The 26,945-nt window shown below is 54.1% G+C and overlaps 8 protein-coding genes and 1 non-coding gene across 9 annotated transcripts; 5 read left to right on the top strand and 4 right to left on the bottom strand.

Annotated features, from left to right (window-relative positions):
* Nucleotides 1–263: 263 nt before the first annotated feature.
* BDZ83DRAFT_209946 (uncharacterized protein) lies at nt 264–1,547 on the top strand. The gene is made up of 4 exons (XM_060501704.1): nt 264–565; nt 790–912; nt 980–1,077; nt 1,174–1,547. The coding sequence occupies exons 1-4, from the start codon at nt 366–368 to the stop codon at nt 1,311–1,313; spliced, it is 561 nt and encodes a 186-aa protein (XP_060367337.1). The 5' UTR covers nt 264–365; the 3' UTR covers nt 1,314–1,547.
* A 9-nt stretch (nt 1,548–1,556) lies between these two features.
* Nucleotides 1,557–2,095, bottom strand: BDZ83DRAFT_572788 (uncharacterized protein; the record flags this gene model as incomplete). The annotated part of the gene is made up of 2 exons (XM_060504550.1): nt 1,557–1,677; nt 1,785–2,095. The coding sequence occupies 2 exons, from the start codon at nt 2,093–2,095 to the stop codon at nt 1,557–1,559; spliced, it is 432 nt and encodes a 143-aa protein (XP_060367336.1).
* A 501-nt stretch (nt 2,096–2,596) lies between these two features.
* Nucleotides 2,597–4,714, top strand: BDZ83DRAFT_572644 (peroxin 8; the record flags this gene model as incomplete). The annotated part of the gene is made up of 1 exon (XM_060504534.1): nt 2,597–4,714. The coding sequence occupies one exon, from the start codon at nt 2,597–2,599 to the stop codon at nt 4,712–4,714; it is 2,118 nt and encodes a 705-aa protein (XP_060367335.1).
* A 521-nt stretch (nt 4,715–5,235) lies between these two features.
* BDZ83DRAFT_750068 (uncharacterized protein) lies at nt 5,236–5,791 on the bottom strand (the record flags this gene model as incomplete). The annotated part of the gene is made up of 2 exons (XM_060513871.1): nt 5,236–5,257; nt 5,493–5,791. The coding sequence occupies 2 exons, from the start codon at nt 5,789–5,791 to the stop codon at nt 5,236–5,238; spliced, it is 321 nt and encodes a 106-aa protein (XP_060367334.1).
* Nucleotides 5,792–7,640: 1,849 nt separating this feature from the next.
* Nucleotides 7,641–7,734, bottom strand: BDZ83DRAFT_t96. Its single transcript has one exon. It is a non-coding gene; the product is annotated as a tRNA-Glu (tRNA).
* A 6,510-nt stretch (nt 7,735–14,244) lies between these two features.
* Nucleotides 14,245–15,764, top strand: BDZ83DRAFT_572776 (uncharacterized protein; the record flags this gene model as incomplete). The annotated part of the gene is made up of 4 exons (XM_060504546.1): nt 14,245–14,403; nt 14,627–14,843; nt 14,900–15,385; nt 15,448–15,764. 4 exons carry the CDS (start codon nt 14,245–14,247, stop codon nt 15,762–15,764), a joined length of 1,179 nt encoding a protein of 392 aa, XP_060367333.1.
* A 2,113-nt stretch (nt 15,765–17,877) lies between these two features.
* On the top strand, nt 17,878–20,682 carry BDZ83DRAFT_739493 (uncharacterized protein; the record flags this gene model as incomplete). The annotated part of the gene is made up of 3 exons (XM_060513044.1): nt 17,878–18,013; nt 19,794–19,918; nt 19,990–20,682. The coding sequence occupies exons 1-3, from the start codon at nt 17,998–18,000 to the stop codon at nt 20,680–20,682; spliced, it is 834 nt and encodes a 277-aa protein (XP_060367332.1). The 5' UTR covers nt 17,878–17,997.
* Nucleotides 20,683–21,008: 326 nt separating this feature from the next.
* BDZ83DRAFT_572631 (pre-mRNA-splicing factor rse-1) lies at nt 21,009–24,978 on the bottom strand (the record flags this gene model as incomplete). The annotated part of the gene is made up of 3 exons (XM_060504533.1): nt 21,009–22,323; nt 22,508–24,587; nt 24,735–24,978. The coding sequence occupies 3 exons, from the start codon at nt 24,976–24,978 to the stop codon at nt 21,009–21,011; spliced, it is 3,639 nt and encodes a 1,212-aa protein (XP_060367331.1).
* A 268-nt stretch (nt 24,979–25,246) lies between these two features.
* BDZ83DRAFT_613052 (zinc-finger of mitochondrial splicing suppressor 51-domain-containing protein) lies at nt 25,247–26,945 on the top strand. The gene is made up of 3 exons (XM_060507740.1): nt 25,247–26,138; nt 26,189–26,846; nt 26,902–26,945. The coding sequence occupies exons 1-3, from the start codon at nt 25,310–25,312 to the stop codon at nt 26,930–26,932; spliced, it is 1,518 nt and encodes a 505-aa protein (XP_060367330.1). The 5' UTR covers nt 25,247–25,309; the 3' UTR covers nt 26,933–26,945.

Raw genomic sequence — 26,945 nt, 5'->3', positions numbered from 1 at the left:
ACACACTACCCTCCATAGAGACCCTTTTCCCTCCTCACCATACAAAAAGTCTTGGGGTGTGCTCTAGGTTTTCCCCAAACGACCCTGTCTTCAATAGAAACACCTTGTTCTCGCTTCTCACACCCATCACTTACATTTCTCTTCCTCCCCCCCTTGTCCATCTCTGTGGATATCCATTTCTTTTAACTCACCGACAAGTCGGTTGTTTCCACCCCAAGTTCCCCTGAACCCCATTCTGAACTTACCTCACCTCACCTCGCTTTACCTCGCCTTACACAAGCTTGGCAAACATAAACACACCTCAATTCATACCTACCTAACTCACACATACATACGCGCGACCGCGCACAAAAGACATATCCCACATGCTCATCCTTCAAGACGTCGCCATGGATATCCGCACCATCGACAAGGAAGAAAACCGGAGGCGCATGAGGAACGGCGAGCTCTACTGGGCCTTTACACCGGATCTCATCGCCGACAGGAAACGCTGCAAGGCCGCCTGCGACAAGCTGAACAACGCTGGCGATGTCAGCCGCCGTACCCTCGTCGGCATGTGGAAAGAGTAAGTCTTCTTCTCTCTTTTCTCTATAAGTCTCTCTCTCTCTAAATCTCCACCCCCCTCGGTTCTCTTTGTGCATATCGCCATGTCCCCGCATCGTTTGGGTATCGGGAACGTTCAAGACCTTGTCGAGAGCTTCCCTTGTCACCCTAAACTGTGCATTACCTCATGTGTACTCCGGTACCTAGCATAATAAGTGAACGGATCTGACTTGAGAACCCACCCAGCATCAACCGGGACACGATCCCTCTCCCTCCGCCACGTCTCCGCCATCATGAGGACGATGCCCTGCTTGAAGACTACCCGTGGATCGATACCCCGATAAAGATGGACTACGGCTACAATGTCAAGTATGTGACACCCACCCCCGGATCTCCACAGCCAAGTGAAGCGTACCTCGTACTCACCGCCTAATAGGCTCGGTGAGAATGTCTACGTCAACTCCAACAGCACATGGATAGACACCTGCCTCATAACCGTGGGCGACCGCACCCTCATCGGTCCAAACTGCTCGTGTAAGTCCCCTCCTCTCTCCTCTCTTCTACTATACCCCATCAGGCGCAACCCGCGACCCGCGAATGACCTAACCTGACCTCTCAAAAAGTCTATAGCGGCACACATCCGCTGGAACCCCGTCTCCGCAACGGCACCCGCGGGCCAGAATCGGGTAAGCCAATCACCATCGGTGAGGACTGCTGGCTCGGCGGCAACGTCATCGTGCTGCCCGGGATCACCATCGGCAAGGGCGTGACCGTCGGCGCGGGGAGCGTCGTGACCAAGGACGTGCCGGATTTCGTGTGCGTGGCGGGCAACCCGGCGCGGGTAATCAAGACTGTCGAGCAGTCGCAGCCGACGACAACAAAGCCGTCGGCCGAGGTGTCGAACAGAATCATTCCTAGCTCTACCATGTAGTAATGCAGTTTTCGCGTGCCTAGGTTTTCATCGTGCGTGTAGTGTATATAGGTGTTTGTGTGTTTTCATGCCGTATCCGTGTTCATAGACCACCTTGAATGGTGAAGGACGCGATAATGAGGACGAGGACGTTGATGACGCCCCATAGTAACGGGATCCAAGTTGACATGGAGAAGAATCCGGCACGGTAGACCGCAGCTAGGCTGTGACACAATATCCCAAGTTAGCCTCCCTCTATCGTTTCTCTGTACGTCTCTCTTCCCTCGCTCCTATTTCTGACAAGAGTGCCAAAAGCGAGACAGAGACTTACATCAACCCAACAACACTACCAGCGACCAGCGCCTGCACGCCCGACACGATGAGGTACAGCAGCGGCACGGCCCAAATGTACGTCAGCGACCCGCGCTTGTTGGTGTGCATGGCGATGGTGATGGCCGCGGCACCGAGGTGCACCACGCTGTAGATGATGGTCGTCCATAGCACGGTGAAGCGCCAGATATCCTCAATATAGAAGAGGCTCCAGCGGTGGTCGGCCGTCAGGTCGCGGAGCTGCCAGTTGATGCTGGGGAACGAAGGGGTCTTGTAGTTTGTCGGCGGGTAGTCGCGCGCCGTTTGCGACATTGTCCAGGTGTCGGGTGTTCTTTCGGCTTCGATTCGAGGTTGGATGAGGAAGAGGATTTGTGCTGTTCGGTGTTGTAGGTAGTACGAGGTCGTCGACTTTTGTTCGAGGTCTTTGGAGGTTGTTGATGTGGTGTAGTTGCGGTTTGCGCGCGCGGTGACGATGTTGCTGGGGTTGAGTGGACGATCTTCAGGTGCCAATTGGGGTGGGCGGGAGGTGTTGCAGGGATGGCGCAGCTTAAGCTTGAGGTGTGGCTTTAGGGGCGGTCCCGTCGGTCTCCAGGTGCCTCGGCAAATGCGCCCGCCCGCCGAACTTCGTGCTATCGGCACCGGCTTCGATATCGCAATCCACCGGCAACATCACCAACCGCACCATTCTTCCACCACCGTCTCTTCCGTCGTGATAGTCAACTCCCCGGTCTGGAGTTCATTCTATCTCTCAGCATATTTGCCGAATGATCCTCCATTCTCGCGATACGATACGACACGACACAACACGACACGATGCCGGCCGACAGACTCCTCAACACGGTCCTGCAGCTGTACCAAAACGTCCACGATGACCGCAAGACGGACCAGATCGTCGGCTCGACCGTAAACCTCCTCGCCTCTCTCTCGAACCCGCTGAACCTCGGCGTCCTCACCTCCCAGCTCCTCATCGCGCCCGCCATCTGGCACCGCCGCGACGGCCTGCGCACGAGCCTGCGCATCATTTCAATCTACAACAGCGCCGCGATACGGGTGCGGCAGAACGAGCTCGACGACGCAAAGGCTTCCTCCGCCGCCAATAATGATTCCCGTGCGATCCATACACCGTCGCCGACGAGGCAGAGCGGCGGGCTCAGCAGCGAGACGTGGGTGCGGGCCGTGGTCAAGGGCGCCGATGACCGCTCCAACAGGTGGCAGCATCTGCTGGTGCTGACGGGTATCTTGATGGGCATGGAGGGCAACGACAAGCGCTCGCTGTCGCGGGGTCTGCGCAATACCCTAGAAGAAGCCGTCGTCACAGCCGCGAACCTCGCGCTGGAGCGCCAGGATGGGTCGTTCGCATCGGCGTCTATCGTGCTCGCGCTCAACTACGTCTTTCCGTTCCTCTCCGAGTTCCACCAGTCTGCCATCAACTGCAACGCACTGCTGCCCATCACCGTGCTAGCCATCACGGGAGAGGACGGGTTCCAGGATGGCGGGTTCTTGGAAGACATCCGGCGGGACGTCAAGCAGAACGGTCCCTTCGTGGAGTGGTCCCCCGCCTCGCCGTCGTTCAGGCTGCAGCAGGCGATGGAGAGCAAGCCGCTGATGGGCGGCATGGGCCCGCTGTCTCGGTTGGCGGCCTTTGCCGTCACGAACGCGACGGACTCGTCGGCCGTGCTCGACGCGCAGGACTCGCTGCTCGAGTTTGCGCAAAAGCTGTTCCAGCAGTGGCAGCGCAACCCGTTGTCGATGGTCGACGCTGCGGACGAGACGGCGCGGCTGGAGCACAACACGCTCGAGGGGACCTGGCCGGTTCTCTGGGGCACGCTGAAGAAGACAATGTACGCCACGGTCGCTGTTCTGCAGTCCATTGTCGGGCGCAGTCTTCTTGATCCACGCATGAGGAACGATGTCATGGGACCCCAGGTCGCGACCAAGACACTGCTCACCCTTAGGTTTCTGTTCTTCATCTCGTCGAGACACGGAGCCAGCGCGTTCCAGGCGTACACTTTCACCTACCTCACCTCTCTCGACATCCTCGCACGGCTCGGAGATGCTTCCGTCTCCTTCCTCGCGGAGACGAAGCCCCCCCACGCCGGCGTGGTGCCTCCTGGCCCTCTCGACAGGACACTAGACCTATTCTACCTCAACGTCGCCGAGCACCTGCCCCTCAACATGCCCACAGAAGCCTGCGACGCGCTTATCGTCCGACCGGCAACAGCCTACCTCACCCACACGGGCGCCCTCACAGCGACGACGGTCGAGCTCTTTGAAGCAGCCCACAGCGCCGTTCTCTCGGTGCTCTCGTGCCCGCACAACAGCGCCCTGACCGTCACCCTCGTCCCCTTTTACATCGACGCCCTCTTCGCCTCGTTCCCGGCGCAGATCTCCACTCGGCAGTTCCGCGTGGCCTTCAAGACCGTCATGCAGATCGTCTCGCCGCCCTTCCCCATCTCCCTCGCCGAGCCGCAGCTCTCCGAGACGCTCCTCGAAATGGTGCGCTTCAAGGCGCTGGGCGCGGGCACGGCGCCGCTGCCCGCCACGCACGACGCGCTCGCGCAGGCCGAGAAGGGCCTCGAGGCGACCGCCGAGCAAGCAGAGGTCCTCTCGGAGCAGAGCTCGCTCGTGCTGACGCTGGTGGACTCGTTGCCGTTCCTGCCGCTGTCGCTGGTCGAGGAGTGGTTGACGCTGACGGCGCAGGCGATGAACGAGATTGCGGACCCGGCTGTGCGGCGGCCTGTGAGGGACCGGTTCTGGGAGGTGCTGGTGAGTGGCGAGATGGATGTCGAGAGGGCTACGATTGGGGTCGCGTGGTGGACTACCAAGGGCGGGCGGGAGCTTGTTGTCGGGAGGGATCAGGTGCTGCAGCAGCAGCAGATGCCGCTCATGAGCGGTGCGATTATGGATGAGAGTAAGTCGAGTAGGCTGTAATACTGTGGCCAGAGAGAAGCATGTGATTTATTTTGTATATTCGAGCGGCAATGAGATGACGTGTCATTTAGAATGAAAAATCAATACGAGTGGTGGGAGTTCGACTCCAAGACTTACGAATCCGAGACCACAATCATTGTATCCGTGACCTCTCAAGTGGATGCTCTTTCTTGTAAAAAAGCTTGATACACAAATATACACACGTATAGCGAGTCTCACGCAACTAGGAAGGAGGTGAAAATCAAAATTTGCCTGCAAGCGTCACATCCCTCCAGCTGAAGTTCTTCGAGATGGACATTTATCAAGGGGCAGAGTCACCACGTTCATTGACTTGATGTTCCGTAATTGTATCTCGTTGATCGTATATAGAGCTGTACCGCCATTTCTGCTTCCGTAGCTTTCCTAGCAGTCGTGGTTCTGCAATGTTGTTTCCCAATTTGTGAGGTGTACCCCGCGCATGCCCTCCAGCTAGCTGATGCTCATGATGCTCGTGACATTTCCCATGGTACTTGTAGCCTGTTTTATTGCGAGTAGGTTACGTTGCTAGTCAGTGGTTAGCGAACTTGATCATGTAGGAAATGTAGCCATCTTCTCGACTTGCCAGAACAATCGTGAGAGGGAAGCCTCAAGATACCGCAAGCAGTACTTAGGTAGCCAATGCAAAGCCATCCATCTCTCCAAACAAGCAAGAGATCACTATCGAAAGCCAAGCCAAGCCAGAGCCACAACAAGAGCCACACACTCGCACAGCCATCAATGAGATACCACAGGTCCATACCACGCCTTCAACTGCATGACGACCCGGAGCGCGTCGTCAAAGATGAAGAAGTGCGTCTCAAAGTTGCGGTCAAAGAAGCTGTCGGCGTCCGGCATCAGCGGGTCCTTGGACGCCTTGATGAGGCGCGGGACGACGGTCTTCAGGACTGCCATCTCTTTCTCTGTGAGCGGATTGACGTGGAAGGACGGGCGGCCGCCGAGGAGGCGGGTGATGACGATGCGTTCCTGGCGGGTGATTGCTGGTGCGTCGGAGAGGATTTCCGAGGGGCCTTGAGCGGTGTTGGCTCGTTTGGTCTTCATTGTTGAGGGGTAGAGGTGTGTTTGGTGCGTAAAGGTATGAGGCTTTCTGTTTTTTTTCTTTGTTTGTGATGAGGGATGGGTGATGATGTTGGTGAGGATAATGTGAGTCGTCGTAGGTCGGCGATGTGGGGAAGAAGGGGTTGTTGTAGGAGTGTACAATTTCTTGTTATTGTTGACTGAACGGATTTCTCTTTGGGTGAAGCAGAGGGAAAAAAGTGAGGGTTTGTTCTGTGAATCGCGAGAAGGAAGGAGCGATCAGAGTATCACGGTGTGGGAGGAAGGAACGACCATGGGTGGGCTATAAGCATGCTTCACCCTTTTCTTTCATCTGGGTAGTCACCTGGGTGTGTGTTCCAAGATGTGTTGACTTATCTTCCAATTCATATAGTCAGTCTTGCATTTGCCTAGTGGCGCCTGATGATGCATTGCGAAGGTTTCATATAGTCAAGTAAACCGAGAGATGACTTGTAGCCGAGAAGCTTCTTTAAGAAATATATGGCAATAACGAGGAGATCCCCTCTACTCGACAGTATTTAAACTTACTCCCTAATTGACTTGGGCACGAGTGACAATTTAGCATGTTTTAGCAACATAGTGAAAAGACAGTGGTAAAAAGTTTGCAACCATGATCTACCCCACGTAGGCGGATCAAATCTCATGTTCGTTCATGTTTGCTTAACATGAACCTCAGAACTTCGCAGCTGGTGATGAGGAACTCTTTATTTCCAAAGGGAACTCTTTAGTTCCAAAGGGAACTTGACTGACGCTTGACAGCACAAATCACCTCTTTATTTTCTCAGTGCTCATCTTGTTCATCTCTTTAGATGGTTGTTGTGCCTTCTCACATCTGAGAAGAGACAAGCCCTACGAAGCGTATTACGGGGGAGGAAACGAGCAGTCAGTTCATATGGTAAGAGAACCAACGTAAAAGGCACGAGTTCGAGTCGCAATTGATGTCAACATGCGGCAGACCTTGCCTCTTTTGTTCTCAAAAGAACTTGCGTTTGCGGTAGATGTATCTCCAAGACTGCTTCTCATGTGGAGACAAGTGAATGCATCGCATATCTCAGCTCTAAATTGAGGTTTTTTGAAATCCTAGCAGCAAATACCAGGCCAGCAGTAGTCGGAGAGAATCAACAACCCAACGCACTAAACTGGTCCAGCAGAGAGTCCAGCAGGGGCTCGTCTCCCCTCCTAGTTCTATGAAAGTGCCGGGTTGTACGTACCAAGAAGCGCCGCGAACTAGGACTGTCACTCAAACATCATGAACTACTATTCTAACTGCTTTCACGTCTAGGGTGGCTTACATTTGCTTGATATCTTTCACATCAAATGGCAGTAGTCTCTATGAAGATTCAGCGAGGACCGACAGCTCCTATCTCATTTCTGGGCTGTTTGTCTCACAAGAGAGAAAACCTCCCGAGGTTTTGGCTTCCCAAGTCATCCTCTAGTAGAAACCCGGGGCAGTCGGACCAGAAACTCAGGAACTTCTAGTTGAGTGCTCTTCCAAGGCCAACTCAATAGACACACCAAACGGAAAGTCTGCAGGCTAGTGATTCCCGAATAGTCGACCCTACGTCAAGGTCGCTCAAGCAACATGGCTCAATTAGAGCCTCATTGTGCTTACATGCGAATGCATGCCTCTCACTGAAGTGAGAAAGAATCTCGCTATTGTCGCGTAAGAGACGTATAAGTTAAGAGTCAAGAGACGCGGACTCAGCTCAGCGCCAAACCTTAACTCTAATTCATACTCTCTGAGCTGTTATCGTCCAACCTATTCCCCAAAAATTTGTACGGAAACCAACAACCACCAAAAAGCGAGCTTTGAGAGAATGGCAAAATTTTGGTGTTCCGACACCGAGAGTCGAACTCGGATCTCTCCGGGACTTTGAATCGTTTGATTGATTGAAAGCGGAGTATGCTAACCGCTACACCATGCCGGATTGATTTTCTGCATCCAACAATGAGTATATGAAGATAGATTACTGTCTCTGATTGGTTGTTTCGTTACTAGGATCACTAGCCGCATGCTGGGGGTTGGTGGGTTATGCATTGACAGCACGGTTCTTTTCTGTGTTCCTCAGATGGCTCTGAACTGCTTGATTTCTGGACCATTTTGATGGCGGTTTACATCGTGGTGACTCGACCGCAAAGCTGGACCTGCTGCAAGTCTCCACAGTCAACTTGAGAGTTACTGTCCGCAGCCAGGAGACAGGGTTCACGTAGAAAAACCCATGGTTGGCATTGAGCCGCCAATGCGCCGACCCTTAACTCAATAGAGAGCTCTAAAGAGTTGACCGGCCTTGCACATTTGAGAACTCAAAAGACGTTGAAGAATGCCCGACATGCCACCGACTCACTAACTCACGTTCTCTTTGCTCGAAACAGCGATTTGACTTTAACTCGCTCAACGTCAAACTCATCACGAACGGAGCCAAACACAATGGCCCTGGCCCGAAGAAACGAAAGGGATTTGAGCAGATTTTCCCGAACCGTCTCTCTTCGTCCCACGGTACGAACCGGGTTTCACATTGAGGTGGTGTCACTGGTGTGTGGTGCCTAAAGATTAAGAACATCGGACGCGGCGGCATCGACACTTCTTGGCAAAAAGACGGATGTAGTCCGAACGCCTATTTGTGAGGCATCAAGCCAAGCATCGCGACGTGACAAAGGTTCCCATGGAATGCCAAATGTCTAATTACTGCAGTCTGCAGGTATTCATTCATGCCCCCCCGGAACCCCCTCCGCAGCCCCGAAGGATGACGATCTCGCGAACCTTGACGGGTATCTGTGTTGGTACCTGGGGGCTTTGCAATCCTCGTCAACCTCGTCACCTGACTAACCGACGTAACCGCGCTGCAGTCCAGACTATTAATTGTTGCAAATGGTGTTGGCGATGACCGTTGGAGTACTACACTATGTGCGGCGTGCCAGGTGCTGACATGAGCAGCAGCGGCCGGCGGCCAGCTACCCCCTCCCACACACCTCGACGAGCTTGGCCCAAAGAGGCAATGAAACTACAAGACTTGCGTCTGAAGGAATCCCCTCCCCGTCTTCCAATTCTCCACCAGCGCGGTCCACCACCTCATGGAAGAGAGGCACTGGCACTGGCACTGGCACAGAGGGGAGCGCCCCGCCCTCGGGCTTCGCGTACCACCTACGGGATTGGATGAGTTACGTTGCAGGAACTTGGAAGAAAGGAGGGATGGGAACGTGGGAGAATGGGAGAGTGCGACTGAATGCGACGCGGCGGAAGGCCCTTTTGGCTTTTGTGTCAGACCATTGGCTTTCCGATGTTCGGATGCCGCGGCGAACGATGGCAGGACCGCGCTGCGCGGAAATGGTCCGGAACTCGGAGGCTAAGAGGACTTGGCAACTTGCCCGGTTTGGTCTCGAGACTAGAAGTTTTCTAGAACATGGGAACATCTCCACTCTCTATTCTCCTCAGTTCCATTTCTTAGATATGTAAAGATACGTACTCAGGCTCGGACCACCTGGACCCCCGATCCGACGCCAGGACCAATTCCTCCAGACGGTCACCTGAACGGAGCCACCAAACGAGGTGGACGACTTTCCCTTGACCGTCAACCGACCACCGTGTTCACGGACGACACGACAGACGACAGACGACGGACGACGCAGAATACTGCCATTGCACGGTCTGATCGACTGCCAACTCAACAAGTCATTTGCGACCGACAAGTCTTGGCTTCCGTCCTGGTGACGGTCTCCCGATCCCTGGCCAAAAGACGAACTTTGGCGGCTATGCTCGAAAAAGTCAGACGAGGTCGGACCAGCCGCCAACCCAAACCAAAGAGTTGGAGTGTATCAAGCGTTGGGGGTTGTTTTGGAGAACATCTCCAAGCATGACGGAGGGTTGGAAAAAAAAAATATTTCAACATCGCAGCTGCAGCATGAATGAAGGTGTGACGAAACGCCGCCGCCATTGCCCTCTCCCGAATGCTCGGGTCCTGCCGTAACAATGAGAGGCGTGCGTTTTGTCTTGAATGGGCAACAAAATCGTTCAATTATTGGCCGCCAACCCTTTTTTCTCTCCCAAACCTTTCCCACGCCAGGATAGACCACCACACCAACTTCAACCGCGTCCGTCCTGCTGTGGCCTTCGTCACAGCTGGAGAGGGGTGCTCCGCGGAGATGCAAATTCTGCATTCTCAAGGATCTGAGGCAGGCATCCATTAGTGTGGTCGCTAACGTTGCCTTACCGCGCAGTCTCGCAGGGATGCCGTCCAAATGTCGCTAGGCCCTTTGGGGGCTGCCAATTCGTGCCAATCTGTGCTGCAAGCCTACAAGCCTGCAAAACGAAGCCTGCAAAACGCTTTCAGGGCTGTCACAACCTACGGCACTTCCCAATGCTGCCCGTCGCTGATCATTGCATCGGTACCGCCGTGCTCGAAGCCTGGGTGTGATGCCAATGCTTTTAGACTGTCCACCAGATGCTTCAGCCTTCAGCCTTCAGACCGTGGGGGAAAAGGAGGTCAATCTAGCAAATACTCCTTCTGCCTTGTCAAACTCCCCAACTGGCGATCATCAGCTGGGGTAAGGATAGGTTTTTCGATGCTTCTTATCTTCAAGTTCATGGGGGCTCCGGTTCCCAAATCACGCATCTCAGCCTCACTCCGACTGGAGGACACAACTCGGAAATATCTACGCAACTTTTTTCGCAGAGACCGACAGGCACCGCACCCTTTGTTTTCTTGACGGCCACCGAGACGTTTTTAACGTTTCGCCAGCCAGAGGTACATCTTGCGCAGGTACCTCCAAGAATGCCACATTGGTGGAGGGGCGTTGGTTTTTGGTGTGTGTGAGACTGCCGCGCAACTGGACTGGACAGCAACCAGGTCTGAGGTTGGTCTCCGCCGCCCGGATGCCTGGCTGGAGCTCAGGTGATCTGAAAATTTGATCGATTGCGAACGTGGCTCCGCTCCTGTTCAAAGCCCGGCCCCAGCTTCGTCTGATGACCCCAAGCCCAGCGAGCACGACCAGTCGCCAGCGACGCCGGCCTACCGCGAGGCACGCCTGGGCCTGGGACGTTCTGCGTCTGGAAGGGCTGGGTGAAATGACCTCTTTTCCCTTTGCGCCAAGGATGGTCGTTCGTGGTGATGATGCCTCAACCGTGGTTCAATGACAGAACCAGTCTGTGTCACTTGGTCTTGCGGTGGTCTTGTTGACGAATTTGATGGCTACGCAGGGAAATGCCTGTGGGGCATCTCCGAATCGGAGTGTGGGAGATTGGTCCTGATGGAGGTTTAACATTGCATCACTGTTTGGGTTCATCTGCGACCATCGCAATCCGCCAGCCTTGAACGGTGGACCTGGGCAGATAGGTCCAACGGCGGGCAATTGCATCTTGCATTAATGATGCATTTTGAGTAGCCGTACGGAGTATCCGTACCTACTGCCGCGCCTTTTCTTACACACGCGGATGGATCTTCGATTCCGGTCTACTGGATGGACTTGATTGACCTTTGGTATGGTATCAGTCTGGCAACCGCACAAGCGCATCAACCTACGGATATTGTCCATGTCTGTCACGAATGCAACCGCAAAACTCACGTCTCCGAGTCAGCAAATAGTTTCCATAGAGCAGGTGTTGCGTTGCATGTCTAGGCTTGGCAAAGTGTGCCATATACGAACCTTGCCGCAACGATCCGACGAGGACGACCTCTTTTGGGGGTGTCGTGACGGTGATTGGGGGCAAGGTTCCCCAACATGACCCCTTCCCTGAGCTTCGACTTCAAGAGAGGGAGAGAGAGATGGCAGCCAAAAGAGCCAAGAGATGGTGCGGGCAGGTCCTGGTCAGACGGCACGGGACCTCGAATTACTTCAGGAACGTGATGAGAGTCGAGGAACTCAAGCTTTTTGGTGGTGGTCACTGGTCAAGCCGTCAAAGGAAAGAGGCTGCCCGGCACAATATCGTATAGGGCGCGATGAACAGCTCAACAGCCACCTCCTAGTCACCTAGGCTGGAAGTGTACACACTGCGATGTACATAGTAGGTTGGCTCCTGCTCACAGACTCCTCCCAAAGACTTCAGACCGGTGGTCGTCACTGACACCCTTGGCCTTGGATAGCCTTTGGATGGAAAGGAGGTTCTGGACCAATAATTGCCCACTTTACAGGACGAGGCAAGTGCCTTGGTTTCTGGCCCAGCTTCCCACCTTTTTTTTTTCTCCACGGGACGAATGCTCATGTTAATGCTTCATGTGCCACAAAAACATGCCAGTTGGGAAACTTGGCCAGGGGTGTGTGTGGTTGTGGAGGGGGCGCATTCTACGCAGTAACAGCTGGAGAGTAAAAGTGACTTCCAATCAAGTACCCCGTACCAGTCTGAGCTTCTCCAATGCCATATAACCAAGAAGAGTCCCACCTCGTGTGCAGGCTGTATGTGGAAAAGGGTTTTGAAAAGCTTTTCTGGCCATCCCAAACGTTTTCATACATCATTAAACTTGACCTTTGGTCCTTGGATATAGGAAACCTGATCTGCAAGAACCCAAAAAGGGATGCAGGGCACATCGAAACGCCGTTGAAATCCGTACGAGCCGTCAACCAGACTACAACCAAACGAACGACGGGAGGCCGAGACAGCGCTACAGCGACATCGCGCAGCAAGCCATCATCACGCCCAGAGCCCAGAGCCCGGAGGGAAGAGGCGCACACCTACCTCTACGACCCCTCTCACCTTCCACATCCCTTTCCCTCCACCGCGAGCGTGAGAAGCGGGGTTTAACTGAGCTGGCGCAGCATCCGCGCAACTTGCGTAGCGAACTGCATCGTCGTTGGAGCTGAGCTCGGGAAGCTGAGGCGAGGGGCGCGAAGCATCGATTGGGGGCTTTTTACAGCAATCCATCCACCAGCACCAGCACCAGCACCAGCACCAGGCCCGAGTTGTCCTTTTTGTTTTCCCTTTCCCTTGTTGGGTTACCTTCACCATTGGAGCGACATTTCGTCCCATTGACCCTCTCATCCATCCATCCTTCAAGCATCATCGTCTCGTGCTTGCGGGCTGTTCGTCGTCGAAGGTGCCACAACATAGTGGCCCCAGCTGCGTTTGGATCGTCGAAAGAGAGAAGGAGGCAACAGATTCTGCCACCACACACCCTTCATCGTTCGTCGTCTGGTGCTGCTCACCCGATCCTCTGTTCTCTCTCGGTTTCGCCCTCTCACGTTGTCGGAGTAGCCACCACCAATCCAACTCGACCAGCCACTCAGCTCTCACAACTGTGTGTGTGTGCGTGGTCTAGAGAGATCAAGACAACCAGCTACAGAGACCCTAGGCAAAAGAGACAGAGTGGCTTGGCCCTCTCAACCATACGAATTGAACATCCGGTTGTCTGTGTGTCTGCACAGCATCTGCACCAAAACGTGGGGAAGACCGTGGAAGAGAACCAAGACACACAAACCACAAGAAAAAGAGAAGAGACAAGCAGGTCCCATCCTGTCAAGCTATGTGGACGCTGTGAAGCAGAACATCCCGTCCTTTTTAACAGGAACAACGACCCGGTCTAGCTTGGCCTACACTACATCCTGTTCCCCACACACCCCCTCGTTCCCTCTCTCTCACAGTCGGAAGTCTTCTCCTGACCTCTCCTCTCAAGAGGGACGCTCACTCACACGTATCCGTATTCACACCCCCCTCCTCCTCGAATCCCCTCCATCCCCACCGTCTCTTCTCACAGTCACCAGTCACACATCCCATCCCATCCATCCCTCATCCCTCACCCCTCTCCGCTCGTCGCTGCACGCCCTACTCCCACGCCGGCGGCCTTGCTCGGTGGTGTCTGGCAAGCCGCAAAGTCTGGGTCTAGGCGAATGGCTGGAGTGCGCCCCCCCTCAAGCTGACCAGTTTATTATCATTACATAAAAGACCGCCGCTCTCTTCCATTTCCTTACACACTGCAACCTCTCATCGCTGCGTCCCTTATCTCTGGGCTGGCAAAAACAAGCTGTCAAAGATTCAACTGAAGCTCAATTGCGCCCGCTTGGATGGTTTTCCCCCCAGTCACAGTCTCAGCAGCGCACCGCTCCGTACCTTATCTCGCGGCTGTTTAGATTCTCCCACCCTTTCCAAGTCCCCCTCTACCACGCTGGCGGTTTCGCCCCAATTCCGTGCGGGCGCTCGTAGGCGCCACTGGCAACTTCTCCCCCGGATATCCCTTTTTCGGGCAATTTTTTACGACCCCGTCCCTGCTTGTCATCTCTTTTGCGCCCGCAACCACGCGCGAGAAGTGCCAAACACCCATACAACCAACACTTCCAGAACATCGTAGGGCTGGGAGTGTGGAACACGCGACGTCACAACGGCGTCCTATCTACAGATCCAGATCTAGATCCAGATCCTCCCGTACTTGCGTTGCCGCTGCCGCTCACGCTGCCGCCAACGCCGACCGGCAACCTGCCTCAACCCCCGGACCAGATAAGGCATGGCAGATAAGATGTCCATCGACAACAAAGATCCCGTCAAGGAGGACACTCCAGAGACCGTGGGTTCTAGTCCCGAGGGCGAACATCAGCCTGCGCCCAATGGCACTTCAAACAATGCCAATGGTGCTGCCGAGGGCCAGCAACCGAAGCGAAAGGGTGGCCGTAAGCCTGTGAGTAACTCTCTTTTCCCACATTGCATATCTCAGCATCAACACCTTCACTCAAGTGTGCGACCTTCTGTGTGTGTGTTTGTGTTTGTTGTTCTCTATCAACACTACAACTTCCCCAGACTTTTGTCTGTGTCACACAATCTTAAGGTTTCACCTGGGACGAAACCTTGTTTGGTCCTATCTCAACTCCCGCTCGACAGGAAGGCTAATTGTTTACCCCAAGATCTACGCCACGTCCGAGGAGCGTAAGCAACGCAACCGCCAGGCTCAAGCTGCCTTCCGCGAGCGTCGCACAGAGTACATCAAACAGCTCGAGGAAGCCATCCGTGTTCATGAGTCCAACCTGCACAACCTTCAGGCCGCTCATCGGACTGCTGCCGATGAGTGTCTGATGCTGCGCTACAAGAACTCCTTGTTGGAACGCATCCTCTTGGAGAAAGGTACGTTGACACGCCTTCAATTGCTTCAGACGCCTTTGATATTGACGATTTATCAGGCATCGATGTTCAAGCTGAGCTTCGTGCCAAAACTGGCAGCCCCAACTTGGGGCCGACGCATGCTCCTCAAAACATGGTCCAGCCACCTCCCATCCAGCGAGCCATCCTGAACCGACACCACCAGTCTCGCCGATCCAATTCGAGCATCGCCCCGAAGCTAGAGCCTGGCATCAGTCCTCTGCCCCCGCCGATACAAGCAGCACACTCTGCTGCTTCACCAAAGGGCCGGCCTACCCCTTCATCACACTCCAACTCGCCATCAAGCACGGCACCGTATGGCGGCCAGCAGGCTCTTTCACCGGCAGCCTCTGACCACGGACCGCTTCGTCCTGGCATGGCACCGTCCATGAAGTCTCAACTGAGCCCCATGGGTCCCATGAACCCGGCCGCTCGAGCTCACATGATGTCCGGCGGCCCTCCTCGCGTTGGCAACAACGGTTCATACTACCCAACACCTGGGTTCCAGAACCACATCGAGCAGCTAGGTCAGTCAACTTGCCCCATCTACTGATGAATCTTGCCATCTCATTCCTAACACCAAGCTCAGAACAAGAGTATGATGCTCCAGCGGACATGATCGAAGACTCCGAGATCGACACCCCAAGCGGACCTGGACCATATCCTAGCGGCTTCTCTGGCGACGCACCGCAGCACATGATGACTTCGCCAAACTCTGTTGGTCCCGGCCACGGCCAGCACATGACATCTCAGGCCGAGCCTCCACAACCTGCCCACACGACCCAGGGTGCATATCCCTCCATGACCCAGCTCTTGGATACCGGCATTGATTGGGATCCCTTTGGACTGAGCGCCAGCATGGCCTTCCCATCACAATTCTCTTTCGATACGAGCAACATGCGGTAACCCTACGCCCATTTGGTGAAAGAATCGAAATCATCGACACCCGCACATGGACGGGGACCGTTGTGATTAAAGAGGAGGATTTGTCCAAATTTGTTTTATCAGGGCCTATATGGTCGCTATCTTGGTTCGAAAAAAGAAAAGTTAATCATGTGAACATGGGAGGAGGTTTGCGGGGAGCGATGAGAACTCGATACCCGAGACGACACGACATCAGCATTCGGACGGCGAGATTGTTTTCTGGGCGAAGCCTACAGCGGCGTCCTTAACTACAACAAACACCAGCGAGGGGAAACAAAAATTTTCAAGATGGCTTTCAATACCCGCGCCGTGCGGTCATCTACGGGGAAATGCGATCACGACATAAAAAAGTTGCCAACAAAATCATTTTTGTCTTTTTCGAAATATGGACAGTCAAAACTGGGCGGCGGAAATACCCCACGGGAGGTTAGGCGGCCTACAGTACTTGTCTTTTTTTCAATGTTTTTATATGCCGGGAAGTTTTCCACAGAGGGAACCCCGCGCTTGTTTTTGATGGCGTTTATTTTTCATCATTCACAAACACATCGCATAGTTGATGGTGTATAGGATACAGGCGGAACCAAAAAAAGTTTTTCTATTTCGGATTTTCAAAGCAAGAGTCTTCAACATTGGGGTGAAATGGACAATGGGTGAGATCTATTCAGTGAAGCAAGCGTCTACTCATCGTTTGCGGGGTGTCAATGGTTTTCGGACTGATTGCTTGTCGTTGCCAGAGCCCCCCGCCGTAAGGTCCAGATCGGCCGACGGCGGAAGATGTGGGAACACGGAGGCATCTGGGAGGGAAATGGACAAACCCGCGCCCACTTGTGGCTGCCGCGCGTGTGGGGATTAGACGGGGCGAACGGACATCGGACTCGGTTCCGTACATGGGGATGTTATTGGCTTGAACTGAGTTGAAGTGGCTAGCTGAATGAAATCTGACCTCTGATCGGGTCATTTAGTTTTGCTCAAGCTTTTTTGGTGTACCCGTCTTGCCTGCGAATATGATACTACCTTATTTTGTGGAAAAAAGGCGTCATTATTACGAGCTAGCTGGTGAGGATTGCGTGTTCACTGTTACGGATTTCGTTTCTCTATTTCGATTGGTGTCTTGTCTCTCTCGGTATCTGCGACCAGAGGATGCAGTGTTGGTTGCATTCATGTGACGTCGTTATTGGGAGTTTAGGTAATGGCCAAGGGCTTTCTTCTATCCTGGTGGGTTCGAGAATGAAGACACGTGGTGTTACCATACGGGATATATGCGTATCGAAGAAAAAGCCTGGGGATTGGGTGCTTCAGGTTTACCAAAGTTTTCTGGGTGTGTGCGTCGTTTCCTCAGCATTACGAGTCACGATGAGCTCTCACTCGGATCGAAAGGGGACGAGCCCGGATGAAGGTGAAAGATGCCAGGGGGGTTCCTTGGTCCGAGCTGCGCGTTCCTGGATTCCTCTTGGTCATAGAATGTAAGAGGGTTTGGAATCATATGAACCTTTTTTTTGTTTCTTTTCCAAGACTTTTGGGACTTGTATCTTCCTGCGGTAAGGATACATCTTTGCGTTTCCTTGGCTTTCCGGATTCGGTGAGCCGATTTGGAAGTGACACATGCGAGATTCTAGGCTAGTAAGAACACAATTTCATGACCCCGAGGATACGAGGGTTGTTTGGACAAGTGATTACTTTCGAGGTAGGCAGGCGGGCGGGCAGGTTCCATGTCAGCGAGTGCCGAACTCAAAGGGCGGGTCTATTGGCAGGTGTACGCATGGAAACGGCCGTGTGTGACTGCTGCCCCGTCTGGAACCTTTGCGAGATTGATATTGAAAAGACGGGGAAAGAATCTGGGGGCCTGGGGCACTGGCCCCCCCGTTTTGTTTAATTTGAGTGATTGCATCTGTGTTGCTGCCCTGCAACTCCGTATACTTCGTAGTGGATTACGCTTTGTGCGTCCTGTTTTGTGAGCAGAGGCATGTGGACGTTTCCATCACCTAATGGCAACTCGCTCGAAGCTGAGCAGTTGGTCCACCGTAACTGCGGGACATGGATTATTGGGGGCGGAGAGAGAGAGAGAGAGAGAGAGAGAGGGAGAGAGAGAGAGAGAGAGAGAGAGAGAGAGAGGAGATTGGGTTGTTGGGTTCGGTTTCCCGTGAAGGGCCCAGTTGTTCCCACCGAGGGCATCCGGGAATTACGTAAGTAGGACTTTTTTCTTGACTCTACAGAGATGGGACCGGTTCGAGGTATCCGCGTGAGATTGTGACTTTTACCTTGTTGCTCTTTCGGCATGCGAGGTTTGTAAGAGAGATGCCTGTTTAGGAGAGGTAAGTGTAGAGATGGAGAGCCAAGAGGGAGGGTAGACGGGGAATGGATTCCGGAACAATGGGGAAGAGAGACCGGGAGGTCCGGGCGGCGGAGACGGGGTTTCGGAACGGCGGTTGGCTTGGTTGAAGAGGGACTCTAGGGTCTGGACCGGGTGTGGGATTCGACATGTCGGTTCAGACGTACGTACGTACGTACGCATAGAGGCTTGGCTTAGGACAGGCCAAGGAGGCGTATGGCTTGGTGACCGTAACGTAGTTTCTCAACAGCTTGTAGGGTAATCTCGTCGAGGGAGTTTCATGCGCTTCTAGATCTAGAGAATGGGCTGGACGAAATGAGTGGTTTCGAGCGAAGGCGGGTCGCCCGTTATTTTCATCGTAGAGGGTAAACTTTCGGTGAGGTGAGATATGGGAGGCTTCTCACAGATAATGAACCGGTGCAAACGTGAGTGCGAATGATTGTATTACTTTCACCCAGTAATGTTCTGAATCATCGAGAGATTGTGTATTCGCTGGTTCGTATCAGGTGATGATGATATTTTCATATCTCAAGCACCCGATCAGTTCCTCTTGTGTGAGGTTCTCCGTTGTATCGTCCAGCTTATATTCAGCCACTGCTGCCAGGGAAGGAGGAATTGAGGTACTTGGGTCAATGCATCTCGTCTCCTATTCTAAGAGGCACAAGGGAAACGCGGCCGAGGGGTACCTGGGGGAGTCGATGTACTAACTCAGAATCCGTCGAGCCTCACTCAACCTAACCTCTTGTTCGATTCCCTATGGATGATCGCTTTTTCATCACTGTCCTTCTCTTTTTCCTTTTTCAAGGCATCATATTCCACTCTTCATCTCAATGCTATATGCTCAGTTAGTCTCGGCCACGCTGAGAGATGACCACGTGTGAATTGAGAGCTGGCTGGCTGCCGATGGTTCGACATGAGCACAATCGACAGTCTGCCGAAGTCACACAAGACAATGCACAGAAACGATGGAAAAGCAAAAGTATGAGGCACTGCCGCAAGCCCTTCTTTCTAGATACTCTAAACATGGCGTACGCATTGCAAGTTCTTCGTTGACTGCCTAACTACGCAGGGTCCTTTGCATCATGAAGTCTTTCGCCATTTCTGAAACCCTTGTTACACCGCACGTCTTCTGCTCAGCGCCAGACCAAAGTAAACTCCGAATATTCATACGCACCTAATGTAAGGTTACATTGCACCGCATAAAATGAGTCGTTGAAAGGATCGATTCTGTACTCTATGCACAACCATCATCAGTTCGGGAAGTGATCAGATGTAAAGTGGTTATCATCGTCTTACACAAAGGACGAGCCACTCGTCCACTCTGTACTCGCTTATCAGTGGCTACTAAGCTAAAATGCCCGACCGGATGGAAGACGTCAGTCGAAACGCCGGCCGACTCGGCCGCGGTGGCGGTGCGGAGTAGTGGGGGTGGCAAGACAGCGGGGGGGTGAGAGCCCGTGACACCAGGCCGTTCAACGGCTCATCGTCCCGGACTAAGGTTCACGCATCTTTCCGTCCCGTCGACACCTCCTTGACTTCGCAGGAAACGCGTCATGCAAGCTTCCCTAACCATCTTGTTGGGATAATCAAGGTAGACGAAGAAGCGAAATCATCGTAGCCCTCCTCGTCCATCTCTTAAATCATGAAGGTCACCGACGTGGCCATAAACCCATCCGACGAAGCTTGCTGTACCTGCGCGAAGCTCCTCAGCTCCGTGCCGAGGTACAGCGCCGCCACCGAGAAACCTCTCCCAGACGATAGGCGACTCGGTTGCTGCGCGCGTGTCATCTGCGGGAACTGTATCCATGTGCGTCCGCCGAATAAATGCTCTTATCACGGATCCCGCCACTGGAAACGGAACGCTGACCGGTAATACAGGAAAACACCCGCTTCGCATCCTACTGCCCATACTGCCAAACATCCACAGCGCCCTCAGTGCTACCCCCGAACCTCAAAGACCCGCCATCGTATACCTCCTTCCCGCCAACCCACCACCTCTCCTCCGGCGCCCCGGCGGCCCCGCCCCCGCCGTACACATACACCTCACCCGACGCCGGCGCCGACGAAGAACTCAACGAAAAGAGCAGCGGCTCCTCCTCCTCAACCGCCACGCCCCCCGAAGACACCCTTCACTTCCTAAACCACGACACGGACACAATCGCCTCCCTCTCCCTCCGCTACGGCGTCCCCGCCGCCGTCCTCCGCCGCAGCAACAACATCACCAGCGACCACCTCCTCCACGGCCGCCGCACCGTCCTCGTCCCGGGCGCCTACTACGCCGCCGGCGTCAGCCTCTCCCCGCGTCCCGTCGAGGGCGAGGAGGAGGAGCTGCGCAAGAGCCGCATCCGCCGCTTCATGACGGGCTGCAAAGTCTCCGACTACGACGTCGCCGTGCTGTACCTCGAGCAGGTCGGCTACGACCTCGCCGCCGCCATGGAGGCGTACGCCGACGACGAGGCGTGGGAGAAGAGTCATCCCGTCCAGGACGGCGGCGGCGGTGGCGGCAGGGGGAAGAACAAGGCCAAAGCTGCACCTCGGAATCGGGGGCCGTTTTGGAGAGGTTCTGCGTGACGGGGTCGAATGTACGGAGTAGGATGAGTGGGAGTTTGATTCATTTGCGTACTTGGCTTCACTCGGCGCGATACGGAAGTGGGAAACAGGCGTTTGTGCATTTTTGGTCTTATTAGAGCTCTTCTTCATTGCGTCGTCATCATGTCCTTAACCACCTTTATGGCTCTGTTTGGCCTGTATGAAAACGCCGCTGCCATATACCGTTGTAACGCTTTGTACACAATACACGTGACACATCCCGATGTCTCCTCTGCGAGATGTGCTCGATCGGTGACGCTGTCCGCAAATGGAAAAAAACAAAAAACCCATCCCGGCCAACGAAGCCCTTAGAAGGCAGACCTCGTTCGGATGTCAGAAATCTTCCTCTCGATCTCTCTTACTGAGCGGTCGAGTTCACCGGCAATCATCTGCTTCTTTTCGCTAGGCAGAAGGGTGTATCTCTCACACAAATCACCGTCAATGACGCCCTTTACGGGGACGTAGTAACCACGGTACATGAGATGATCCCTTCCGGCGAGCGGCGCGTCCTCGGTACGCATGTGCTGCTCGAGGTTCTGGAAGAAGTCCACGTCCTCGCGGGTCACGAACGGAATGAAAACGCCAATGGTACCGTTGATACCGCTCCAGAGCAGAACGTCCTGGCCACCGACGACCAAACTTGTTTTCGTGATGCTAGTAGGAACATCTTGGGTGTAGGAGTGGCCTAGGAGGTTGAGACGGTGTGGCGTGCCGTGGAGATAGTCTCTCGTGTTGAGGAGATGGAGGCCGCCTGACTCCTCGTCTGCTTCTTGACTTGCCTTCTCAGGGCAGCGGACGAGGAACATGTTGCCGAATTTGTCGCCTCCAACAACTGATTCGTAGTCCACCATTGCGGTGCATGTAACCCATCTGGAGATGGTATCGTCAACGAAGGGAATGAGCTTGTTCGTCGTCGCCTTGTAGACGACATAAGTGATGCCGTGCTGGACATCGCCGACGACGATGCGACTTCCTTGTGTGCTCAGAGACACAATCAGTTGCGGGGCCACGTCGGCTTGGGCCTTTCTGAGCATCTGTCTCAGGCCGAGGTCGTAAATCCTCAAGGTCTTGCCAACGCCCGCGAGTAGTCTGCCTTGGAAGCCAAGGAGTGCTGATGGAGGCTCTTCGACCTTTGTTTTGTGAATGAATTCTAGCTCATGACCATCTTCGCTGAAGCGGTAGACATGGATGTAGCCTTCAGAGAACTGGCGAGGGTTGACAACCATGTCCTTGCCGGTGCCAACAATCAGGAAGCTTTCGTTGTCCTGGCTAGCAAACGAAACGATTGCAGCACTGACAGCTGCTTCGTTGTTGTCGAGGTCAACGGTCTGCAGAACTTGCTGATCCTCTGACAAGGGATCGATGACGCTGATGCAGGAAGCCCAGCGGCCTTTGCCCTTGGGGTATCCGAACTCGTCAGGCGGGAGCACCACAGCGTCGCCATTGACGACACCAGGTTCTGCGATGAGCTTGGCCCGTAGGTCAGGTGGCAGCGTATTGTTGTCTGCCTCGACCGTGTAAAACATGGGGTGTTCAGGATGCTTGAGAAGACGTCGCGGAGTGTAGGTGAGGGGTATCGACTTTTGTGTAATGGTGTCTCCTAGGTTCTCAATGGCAAAAATTCTAATCCTCTGCGTCAGCTGCTGATCAAAAGAATTTGGCTGCAGAAAATAACAAGGTTGAAAATGACTCAGTAGGAACAATTGGTATGTTGCGTAAGACCTCATAGCGCTTTGGCATAGGATCCCAAATTTCTCATCATGTCATGTGGAGGAAACGAGTGAAGGAAATCGTGATGCTTGCTTACCTTAGTGATTGACCCTGAATGCCAACGACACCTTCTTCACACTGCTCGCTGCTGAAATTCCAAACCCATTCGAGGTCAACGTAGTTCAAGGGCGTCACCAGGAAGCCTCGAGTGATGGGATCAGAATAGCCAAGCCAAGGACGGGAGCTCAACCCTATCACGCAGGTCCGTCCTTGAACAGTAGCTTGGAAAAGTCGCACCGGCTTGGGACCGAGGAACTTTTGCCTCGTATCCGTAAGCTCTCCGGTGATTTCGTCCAACACAGTACGGAGGTAGACACCAGAATGAAGGCCGATATGGAGGTATAGCGTTGAGCCTCCGGACGAGGAGTCATCCATGGCAATGATTGCAAGGGATGATGGAGGAGCAGTCAAGGCTTGGACTGACTTGCTCTCCAGCGTTGACTCGGGGTCTAACGACAAGACACGTACAGTGCTGTCATCGCAGCCCACAGCCAGGAATGAACTTCGCAGGCGTCCTTCGGGGATTTCACCCAAGCTCAGACATGTGACAGTTCCGAACATTTCCTTCTTCTCATCGTACTCGGCAAGGGATCCATCGCCATCCATCTCGAAGTAGACAATCTCACCCGAGCTGAGTGCAACTGCTACCTGATGCTCGTTGGTGGTCGCCGCGACGATGGATCTGTGCTGCGGTGCGGCCCATTCGTTGACTTGGCCATGTCTGATGTGACGAATGCCTTTGGGATGGACCTGAATGAGGCCGTCTTCGCCCAGCAACTGTGCTGCCAAAGTCGGCACAGATGTTAGGAAACCGGAATCGCTGACCTCCTCGACCGTCTCACCAATGCTTAAAACAAGAGTTCCGTTGGTGAAAGACAACACAATATACGCATCATATTGGTCGCCGCGGCTCAGCTTGAGAGTCCAAACCGCCGAGGGAATGCCAGGCAGTTCGGACGCCACAATCTCATTGACTTCCAAGCCATGCTTCAACATCCTAAATGTGCTACGGGCACCGTTGCCGCAGGCTGTGTAGATTTGTGGCGCATCCTCACCAGTCAGGTTGGCTACTTTGCAGTCAAGAAGGGGGTTCATGGAGTCAATGCTCTCGACTAGAGCAAGATTCTCCAGTGGTCGGGGATGGAAGTAGACCGCTTCGTAACCAGCCCTAGGGTCTGTTGGGAAGTCGTCGCTTGAGAATTCCAGTTCCTCGTCGTCGTCTCCGAGCTTCTCGAACTGGTAGAATTGGTGGTTGCCAAACTGGCTAGCAGCGTAGAGGAAACCGCTCTTGAGAATGCAGAGGCTAGATGATACCGGCACCGTGTCGAAGTACTTGATCTTCAGCCGCTTCACTTCGCCAGTGGGATTGCCATCTGCATCCTCAACCATATCGAGGGTGGCCTTGAAGAGGTCCCCATCCTCAGTCTGCAGGAGGAAGAAGAAGGCGCCAGCACTACCTTTCAGCTTGTGCATGACGCCAGACACCACGTGCCGCTTCCTGGAAGGGTCTTCCGTTGCACCTCTCCGGCGCGGGATGGGCACACGGAAGGCTTCCTGATTGGAGTGCCTGTATGTGATGTTTTCCTCTCCACAAACCAAGACTCCACTGGGGCCATCTTGACCACCTGGGACTTGAAACAGCAGTGAAGCCGTGGGATCGACAGGTTCGGACCATTTCCGGACAACGTGGTTTAGTCCCAAGTCCAACTCGTAGTACACCAGCTGAGTCTCTGCTTCCCGAGCTGCCTCTCCCGTAGGATCTTGGTCTGCCTCAGTGTACTCGATCTCGAGCGCAGCAAAGACAGGGTTGGCATAGCCGACGTCCAATGCGACCATGCACAGCACCAGGACTCCGGGCTTGTGTGCCTCAAGAGGCGAAGAGATCGTGAGCTCGGCCTGCGAATTGCGGTTGAGGACGTATACGAGCTTATTCTTCTCGACTGACGCAATCATACACGCTCTGCCTTTCGGATCGCATGCAAGATATTCTCCAGGTATGACTCGTCGTACCCCAGACTTGCCAAAAGTCTCTAGATGCAGACGTTGAAACCGATTCTGCGCGGGAATGTACTCGACGATTGTGATTCTTCCAGAGTCAGTCGCAAGGATGAGATAGTCTTGACGCAAGGTCAGCAAAGTCCTTTGACAATCAAGTCTTGCATCCGAGGTCGGGCGACATTGACTGCATCGACGCCTGTCGCGACCGGCAAGCTTCTCAAATCACTAAGTGAAGCTTAAAATGGAGAGTGGGACACGAGACATACCTTTGTTGCTTCCAGCCAAGCGGAAAGCGGCCATAGACCTGATGATGCCGAAGATATCATGCGAGAGGAGAGTGATGACCTTTCCCTGTGACGGATCCGGGCGAAGCAAAGTCAATCGCGACCCTGATGCTGTCACAATATTCTGCTCCTTGGTGCCAGAGAACTGACCCAGCACCGCCTGTGTGACATTGGTAGGCGATTGAAGGGTCAGGGAGTAAAGAAACATGTTCGAGGTCGTCGCCATGTTTGCAGGTGAGCGCAGATAGCCTGCGCGGCCTCACAATTCGAGCTCGAATGGATGGGCAATGCACAAGACGCGATGGTGTTTTTTGGAGTGATGGTGGGTTGGGAGGCTGGAAAGCTCCAGCACGAAATTTCAGAAGCTCCAGGTTCCCACTTGGCACCTGAGACCTGCGTGGTGGAGACCCACGGCGTCGGCATCTTGTTGATCCGAGCTCCCCGAAATTTCGGGTCGGCCCCGTCGATACAGAGCTCTCTGGAAGCTTGTGAGAGAGAGGGAGTATTCTTGGTGTCAACGCAGGCCGCAACTGGACTTACGTATACCATCGGGCGTCATGGAGCCGGCTTTCAGAAGAGCAGCGTCAAGCGCTTGCGGGCAATGCTCTGCAGCATTGAGAAGGCAATTGATTGCCAACGGAGTTCCCAGAATCACCCCTCGCATCGCATCAGCCCACTTGACCCGAAGCCTCCATTCCACCGTTTCTAGGAGATCGAAGGCCAACAATGTGCCCACGAGACAGTTCTCTTCGTCCCCGAAAGCCTCGAGCGAAGCGGCAGCCGTAAAGCCCGCTATCAACGAATCGTCGACCCCCAAGCTCCGATCAGACGACCTGTTTCACTCTTTCACGAATTCCCCCATCCCGGAGATTCGACGACGTGCGGCTTTCATGCGCCAACATGCCTACTGTTCTCACCCCGATCATCGCGCGACAAGGGTTCCGACCGTCGCACCCCATGGCGAGGAGAAACAATCGCAAACGGGTCAGCTCGCCCCGGCGCACGTCGATTTCGAGTGTCCCGATTGTGGAATTCCCGTCTCCTGCAGCAAGGAGCACTGGATGGACGATTACGAGGCTCACCTTGAGATCTGCGACACTTTGAGGGAGATCAACGAGGATGACCATGACCTACGATCTGGCCGGACGTTCCCGGAGTTCGTTATGGCAGATGATCAGATGCCCGAGGCGGTCGTCAACATGACCAACTGGGACACCTTCATGTACAGCCGCGAGTTCGAGGCTATCAATGATGAGCGCAGCATGCGGCAGGTCACGAAGATGCTCACATATCCCATCACAATTGGCAGTGTTTTGCACGAGTTGAGCCCCTACAGCGTTAAGCAGGGTGAGAGGTTGACGAGCGAGGGTTTGAAGAGTTTGAGTGGTGAGTTAGTTGCATGGTTTCACAAGTGCGACGAACTGACAAGAAGGCAGCTTTGCGGTATACTCTTCATCCTCCTCTTTCCGGAAAGGGTACTACCATGAAGGAACTCCGTCCTGAGGCGCCTCCCGTGAGAGTCTTCTGCTTGGGAGCGCGTGCCGAGTCATCCCTGCCCAGAAACGTCTGGCTCCAGCTTGCTCATCTCTTCCCAGAGAGCAAGATTCATCTGATCTTTATTGGCCCCGAAAGCATGGCTAACCGAGACGATGAATTCCCCCTGCCGCAGCGGACGCCCGAGAACCCGTTTGGTATGGTGATTGAGGACCGGATATCGCACAAGATGAAGATCAGCACCATCGTGGACTACTACCACACCATCCACAAGACCGGATACTTTGCGCCTTACGACCCGTACTTTGACTGCTTCTGCCTCTTCCATCCTGGTTTGGGCCATCCTGCAAGCAGCCACGAGTGGACCGAGACGCTTCCCATGCTTCTAGAGACCAAGGTCCCTATCATTGCTACAGGTTACACCCAGTTTGATATGGAGAGAGATATCGATTGGGTCAGAAAGACCGCTGCTGGCGAATTTGACGTTCTGTTGGAGCCTGGCGAAAACCTTTTCCGCAGCTTGAGGTGGGATCTGAATGACCTGGATCCCCAGGACGTCAGCTGTGGAAATTGGGGAGTGTGGGCGTTCCGTGGAAAGAGGTATGCAATGCGTACCAACCGTTGATGTGATCCGTCGCTAACAAGGAATACCTAGGTATGAGACGACTAAGAAGGATGACGAGTAGGTGCTCGTCACGT

The sequence above is a fragment of the Colletotrichum acutatum genome (genome assembly GCF_030867785.1).
Source record: "Colletotrichum acutatum strain CBS 112980 chromosome Unknown BDZ83scaffold_25, whole genome shotgun sequence".
NCBI classification, from domain to species: Eukaryota; Fungi; Ascomycota; class Sordariomycetes; order Glomerellales; family Glomerellaceae; genus Colletotrichum; species Colletotrichum acutatum.
This window is presented reverse-complemented; position numbering and strand designations above follow the sequence as displayed.

What these genes read in the sequence shown, in the direction of transcription:
- BDZ83DRAFT_209946 (XM_060501704.1), top strand. Translation starts at nt 366, where the DNA reads ATGCTCATCCTTCAAGACGTCGCCATGGATATCCGCACCATCGACAAG. An exon ending in CTCGTCGGCATGTGGAAAGA is followed by an intron (nt 566 to 789) that starts GTAAGTCTTCTT and finishes GAACCCACCCAG; the next exon opens with CATCAACCGGGACACGATCC. An exon ending in CATCGGTCCAAACTGCTCGT is followed by an intron (nt 1,078 to 1,173) that starts GTAAGTCCCCTC and finishes AAAAGTCTATAG; the next exon opens with CGGCACACATCCGCTGGAAC.
- BDZ83DRAFT_613052 (XM_060507740.1), top strand. Translation starts at nt 25,310, where the DNA reads ATGGAGCCGGCTTTCAGAAGAGCAGCGTCAAGCGCTTGCGGGCAATGC. An exon ending in GGGTTTGAAGAGTTTGAGTG is followed by an intron (nt 26,139 to 26,188) that starts GTGAGTTAGTTG and finishes ACAAGAAGGCAG; the next exon opens with CTTTGCGGTATACTCTTCAT. An exon ending in TGGGCGTTCCGTGGAAAGAG is followed by an intron (nt 26,847 to 26,901) that starts GTATGCAATGCG and finishes AGGAATACCTAG; the next exon opens with GTATGAGACGACTAAGAAGG.